This window comes from Hippopotamus amphibius, chromosome 10 (genome assembly GCF_030028045.1).
Source record: "Hippopotamus amphibius kiboko isolate mHipAmp2 chromosome 10, mHipAmp2.hap2, whole genome shotgun sequence".
In the NCBI taxonomy this organism is placed as follows: domain Eukaryota; kingdom Metazoa; phylum Chordata; class Mammalia; order Artiodactyla; family Hippopotamidae; genus Hippopotamus; species Hippopotamus amphibius.
The window spans coordinates 49,504,752-49,511,449 of NC_080195.1; the positions used below are offsets into that span (position 1 = coordinate 49,504,752).

At 49.6% G+C, this 6,698-nt stretch overlaps 1 protein-coding gene across 1 annotated transcript in view; it reads right to left on the reverse strand.

Annotated features, from left to right (window-relative positions):
• Positions 1-1,384, reverse strand: part of PDIA5 (protein disulfide isomerase family A member 5) — a 90,252-nt gene extending 88,868 nt beyond the window's left edge. The window contains exon 1 of the mRNA XM_057696984.1: positions 1,230-1,384. Coding sequence (XP_057552967.1) covers positions 1,230-1,277 — 48 coding nt within the window. The 5' untranslated portion in view covers positions 1,278-1,384. The remainder of the gene's footprint in view (positions 1-1,229) is intronic.
• Between the last annotated feature and the right edge of the window lie 5,314 nt (positions 1,385-6,698).

Here is a 6,698-nt window from a genome sequence, read left to right on the forward strand (position 1 = left end):
CCCCACTCCAGCCTCGTTTATGGTCAGATCTAGAGGGGCAGGGAGCTTCCTTTCCCACCCACTTCCAGACAACCAGAAAATACAGGGCCACTCCTCACTGGTGATCCCAGAAGGGCAGGGTACAGAGAGATGGAAGTGTTTAATGCAACTCAATCCACACTCCCATTTTTTCTCCTCACGTCTGGTCCAGCATCCTCGCCACACCCAAAAGAAAAAAACTGGAAAACTGGGTTGGAGAGAGTGCCAGCAGCAGGAGGCTCCCTTCAGGAACTTCAGGGGGAAAAGGAGCCAAGACTGTCCTAAAACAGGGGAGACCAGAAGTTACAGGAAAGGTGCGGAAGGAGTCTCTGTTATGGCCAAACCCAGGGCCCTGGGCCCTGTGGACACACCCATCCCGACCTCTCTCAGGGATGCCGTGTGGCACAACCCCCCCCCCCCCCCCCCCCCCCCGCGAAATGTAGCAAACTCCCCCGGAGAGCCCACACTCCCCACACCCTGGCCCACCCCATCTCCCCTCTTGTACGGTTTTGCAGTTTCGAGCTACCTCCTCTGACTTCTCATCCGACCCTCCCGGCAATCTTGTGGGGGGGGGGGTATCTAAAGCGTCCCCATTTCGTGGATGAGGAAACTAAGTCAGGTACATTAGATGACAGGCCGCTGCACAAACCAGAAAGCGGCTGAGGTCCTCGCCAGCTTCAGCGGCGCGAGGGAGCAGACCTCCCCGGCGGCGACCCCCCCGGCCCCGCCGAGCCCGGCCGGCGCGCGGGGGTCCACGTGGTGACCAGCATTTTCGCGGCGGCTCAGGGCTGCCACCAAGAACCAGGTGCCTCTAAAGCAAGGTTTCCGGCCGTGCAGGTGGCGAGCACCCCCTTGTCCCCCCGCACTCACACAGGTGCAGGGCCCGGCGTCCGGGGCGCAGCGCCCCAGCAGAGCTGCATCCCCCGCGAGGGATCGCCCGGCGCCCCCGGCTGCCCCCACCCCGGGCTCCGGTCGACCTTTGAGCCCCGGAGCCCTCCTCTGAGAGGGCGCGGCGACCGCCCCGCGGCCTCCCCCGCCGCCACCAGGTCCGCGTCCTCCGGGCACGCCCGCCCGCACCCCGGCGCCGGGAGGCGGCTACCGCCCCGCACATCCTGGGGGGCCCGGCAGCAGGGAGCGCGCACCCGCACGCGGGGCGCACGTGCCGTCCCCGCCCGGCCCCCGGCCCCCGGCGCCCGGCGCCGCAGCCTCACCCAGACTGCCAGCAGCGGCAGCAGCCACGCCGGCACGCCCCGCGCCATCCCCGCCGCCGCGCACGGCCGGCTCCGGCCCGCCCTCGAGCTCCCGCGGCCGCAGCTCTGCCGGCTGCAGCCACCGCCGCCGCTCCGCCGCCGCTCCCCGCCTCCGAGCTCCCGGTGCCACGTCTGCCAGAGCATGCGCACCGCGCCGGGAGAGGCGCCTGCCGGGAGTTGTAGTCCGCCGCGTGGCCGGGCGGGGGCCGCGGGTGTGGACGGGGACCCCGGGCCGGGCGGAAGACCGAGGGGAGCGCAAGACGGTCAGAGTCACAGAGCACGGGAAAGCAGGGAATGGGGGGCGGGGGGGGGCTAGAACTTTAGAGACAAGATCTCCTTCAGCTCGGGTTAAGTTCTATTCTCCCCACTTTGGGGATGAAACGTTCATTCAGAAAAACTTTATTGAGCTGTTGGAAAACAGTTTGACATTTCCTCACAAAGTTGAACACAAGATTACCATATAACCCAACAATTCCATTCCTGGGCATGGACCCAGAAGACTTGAGAACAGGTATTCAAACAGATACTTGTACACAAATGTTCACAGCCGCGTTATTCACAATAGCCGAGAGGTAGAAACCGCCCAAGTGTGGATTGAGGGATCAATGGATAAACAAAACGTGATGTAGTCATACAGTGGGATGTTATTCAGTCATTAAAAGGAATGAACTACTGATACATGGGACAATGTGGATGAAACTTGAAAATATTAGGCTAAGAAAGGAACCAGACACAAAAGCACGCATGTTGTATGATTACATTTATATGGACCATCCAGAAACAGACAAATTCATAGCGATAGAAAGCAGATTTGTGATTGCCTGGGGCTGGGGGGAGGAGGAATTGGGGAGTGGCTGCTCAGTAGGTACAGGATCTCCGTTAGGGGTGATGAAAATATTTTGGAATAAGACAGAAGTGATGGTTGCACAACATTGTGAATGTACTAAATGCCACTGAATTGTACACGTTAAAATGATTACTTTTATGTTATGTAAATTTTATCTCAATAAAAAAAATTTTTAAGGAAAAAAACCTCTATTGAACCCATCCCTTGTGCTAAAATATTCATACATGGAATCAGTTATTCATTCAAGAATTTTTATTAAATGCCTACTACATCCTGAGGCTCAAGACACACAGTGGTGAGATGGACAAGGAAGTACAGTCTAGGACTGATAGATTATAGCTGAAAGATCTTTGCTTACTGTCTGGAGCTTCCAAGCTCAAAACCTAGAAGTCATCCTTGATTCACTCACTTCTCAACAGGCCCATCCAACCCATCACCACATCCCGTCAGTTCTACCTCCAAAATACATCTCTTCTGCCACCTCCTGAGTCTAAGTCACTGACACAGCTCACCCCAGGCAAGGGTAAGACTGCTCCTTCCTCCTTGTACCCACTACACTGCAGTTGTTAATGTCAGTCAAATTTTGCTAGTCATTTCCTTGAAGCCCTCCAATGGTTTCCCATTGCCCATAAAATGAAATCCAAACACTTCCCCATGACCTGTGAGCTATGCATGGCCTGGGCCTGGCCTCTAGACTTCATCTCCTGCCTCTCCCCTATGCTGTCCGCTTGGCTTCAGTTACACAAACCATCAACTCCTGCCCATCCCCCACTGTCAGAGCTGTTCCTACTTCGGGGCTAGTACTTTTCCTATTCTCTCTGCCTTAACACTTTCCCTGGCCCTTGGTCTGATTGCCACCCTCTAATCCCTTCAGGGCTCTCCTATATGTACATCCTCAGAAAGGCCCTTGGAGCAACCCACCTAAAGGCTCTCCAGCCCCAAGTCCCTTATTCTCTAGCTCAGGTTCTGTTGATTTCTTGCCAGCACTTACCACAGTCTGCAGTTACTCTCTTAGTTAGTGTGTTCATGGTCTGCTGCTACACGTGGAATCATGTCTCTCTGGTTAGCCACCTAACTTCAGAGCCTAGTACAGGACCTGCGCCTCAGGTGGTTCTCAGAGTTCTTTTGGGTGAATAACTGATTGAATGAGGTGATGTGTTGAAGAGTTTCAGAAATTCCTGAATCAGGTCGGAGACAGGACTTCCACTGCATGCTCTGCATCTTCAAGCTCATGGTCTGCGTATGGGAAAGTGGTCCTTTCAACTCTTCTCTGGGGGTCTCTGGGAGATTTTGGTTTTGTTTGTTTTTGTGTTGGGGGACATCATGCAGCTTGCAGGATTTTAATTCCCAGGCCAGGGATCGAACCCGGGCCCTCGTCAGTGAAAGCTCAGAGTCCCAACCGCTGGACCACCAGGGAAGTCCTGGTCTCTGTTTCTCATGTGTAATATGAAGCAGCTGGTGAGGATGTAGAGCAACTGTACTCCCATACATTGATGATGGGAGCATAGATTGGTTCAACTACTTTGGACGACAGTACATGTACACAATATGTACCAAAATGTTCATAGCAGCTTTATTCATAGTAGCTGCTGGTGGCTGAATTGTGCTTACCCCCTCCCTCCACAAATTCATATATTGATGTCATAACCCCCAGTACCTTAGAATGTGACCGTATTTGGAGACAAGGCCTTGAGAAGTAATTAAGTTGAATGAAGTCATTGGGGTGAGCCCTAATCCAATATGACTGGTGTTCTTATAAAAAGAGGACATTAGGACACACAAAGAAAAGGAAAGACCATGTGAAGACGCAAAGAGAAGATGGCCAGCTACAAGTCAAGGAGAGAGGTCCTCAGAAGAAAACAACCCTGCTGATACCGTGATCTGGGACTTCTAGCCTCCAGAATTGTGAGAAAGTGAACTTCTGTTGTCTAAACTACTGCGTCTGTGGTACTTTGTTATGACAGCCCTAGAAAACTAATACAGTGGCTAAACTGAAAACAATCCAAATGTCCTTGAAAAGAAAAGTAGGTAAGTAAATGATATCCTATTCCTCAACAAAAAAGAACACACCACAGATACACACAACATAGATGAATTTCAAAACCCTAATGTTGAACAGAAGTAGCCAGACACAGAAAAGCACGTACTGTATGATTCCCTTTATCTGAAGTTCAAGAACAAGCAAGCATAATCTATGGTAATAGAAGGAAAATAGGGGCTCCCATGGTGGGGGAGCCGGGAGGAGGAGAGATCAACTGGGAAAAAAATATGAGCAAAACTCTGGGTGCTAGAAATGTTCTGTATCTTGATTAAGTGACAGTTACATGACAGTCTACATATATAAAAATTAATTTATTAATTGAGCTGAATTCATTGGGCTGTATGCTAAGATTTGTACAGTTTATGTAAATAATATCTCCATTTTTTAAAAGTTCAAAAAAGGAAGGGTAGAGTGAATCAGCTAACCTTCAGGATCCCTTGTAACTCTTGTATCTCCTGAGTCCAATTCTGGTTAAAAGCTCCCGGGTCCACAGGCGGGCTGAACTCTGCAGAAATGCAACTGCCGAAAGGGAAAGAGTCCAGGAGAGGAAGGAAGGAAGGAAGGAAGCCATGTGCCTGTGAGCCAGAGAACCCGAGGGCAGGGACAGAGAGGGAAAAATTAAAATTGCCAAGAAAACAAGCCATTTCATCCTGCAATTGAAACCAGCTAAAATGAGATTTATGGCTCTTCTGGGAATGTTTAACAATCCTAAGCTTCACTCTCCTTGAAATATTAGGAGAATAGCACAGGGCAAGTGGTGTCCCTCCTCCGTTACAGCCAGCAGTGAGAACCATCCATTCTCCAGCAGCAGCCCCACGGGGCCCGCCCAGAGAAACTTCTCGTCCCGCGGTTTATCGTGCATGGTGACGCCTCCTTATATGTGTGTAGCCAGTTCTTCTCCATCATCTGAGCTGAGATGAGCACTAGCACAATGACTGTTTTCTGACATTTAAGCACGGATGAGAATTGGCCAGAACAAAACAGAAGGAATGTTGAGTCAAAGAAGCCAGACACAAAAGAAGATATTCTGTATAATTCCACTCAGACAAGCTACAAAAAGGGTAGCTGTTTTGCTAGAAGTCAGGATCGTGGTTGCCTTTGAGGGAAGGGTGTGGGTACTCACTGGAAGGAGTCTCCTGTGCTGCTGGGGTTCTCTTACCCCATCCGAATCCAGGGGAACTGGGTATGCTCACCCTGTAAAAACTCATCACACGCATTCTTGGGGTATGCTGTCCATAAGTTACATTTGAATAAGAAGTTCACAATTTTTTTTAAAAAAAGGAGGAATGAGATGGAGAGAAAGGGAAGTCAGCTCTGAGTAGGGAAGGTAGAAGGAGAGGGGAATTCTAAAGAAGAGACAGCTGGGAAATCATTAGTCATCCCCACACCTGGGTGAGCAGCTAGTCCCACCAGAACACCCCATGCTGCCCACAAGCCTTGGCCCCTGCTCATCAAGTCTGCTGGCACACCGCTGCACCTGCATGGCCCTGTTTGCCTGATACCCACCCAGCTTGGGCACCCCCTCCTCCAAAATCTTCTTCTGACACTCATCATTCTCCCACCAACACCCCCAGCAGTCTAGGCCTAAGGGTCCCTTATCTGTGCTCCCACACTTTCCTGTGTGGAACGTGGTCCTTAAGAACATGGACTGTGACAAAGTCATAGAGACAAAATAGAACAGTGGTTTCCGGGAGACGAGGGGAGAGGGGAACGAGGAGTTAATGTTTAACGGTTATAGCATTTCAGTAGGATGATGAAAAAGTTCTGGAGATGCATGGTGGTGACGGTTGCCCTACAATATGAATGTACTTAATACCATTGAACTGTAGACTTTAAAATGTTTTAAAATGGAGGGTAATCTTTTCAGCAAATGGTGTTGGGAAAATCAATATCCACACACACAAGGTTGAAGTTGGACCCTTACCTCACATCATATACAAGAATTAACTCAAATGGGTCACAGACCTAAGTGTAAGAGCCAAAACTATAAAACTCTTCGAAGAAAACCTAGGGGGAAAGCTTCATGACATTGAATTTGGCAATGATTTCTTGGATAAAAAAACCAAAAGCACAGGCAACAAAAGTAAAAATAGATAAATTGGACTACATCAAAATTAAAAACTTCTATGCATCAAAGGACACGATTAACAGAATGAAAAGGCAACCCGCAAAATGGGAGAAAATATTTGTAAATCATATATCCAAGAAGAGGCACTAAGGAAAACCAAAACAGAGGCCACAGTTTGAATAGACCCAGAGACCCAACACTCATAGTCACATAACCAAAACTTAAGACTGTCCTGATTTTCTCAAAAACAAAGCTTAAGCTTTCTTCATGTCAGTGTGATATTGTGGCTTCCTAGGCAACTAGCTACAAACAAACAAGCTTACGCAGTGAAAAGGAACGTGAGTTTCTAGGAATCAGTCACGACAGAAAACAAAATATCCCTCGTGCTTTATAAACTGATCCGTAACTGCTGAAAGCAAGCTTCTACAGTCTCCCTGTTCCTGAACAGTTTATTTCTTGCTTAATACAATATTC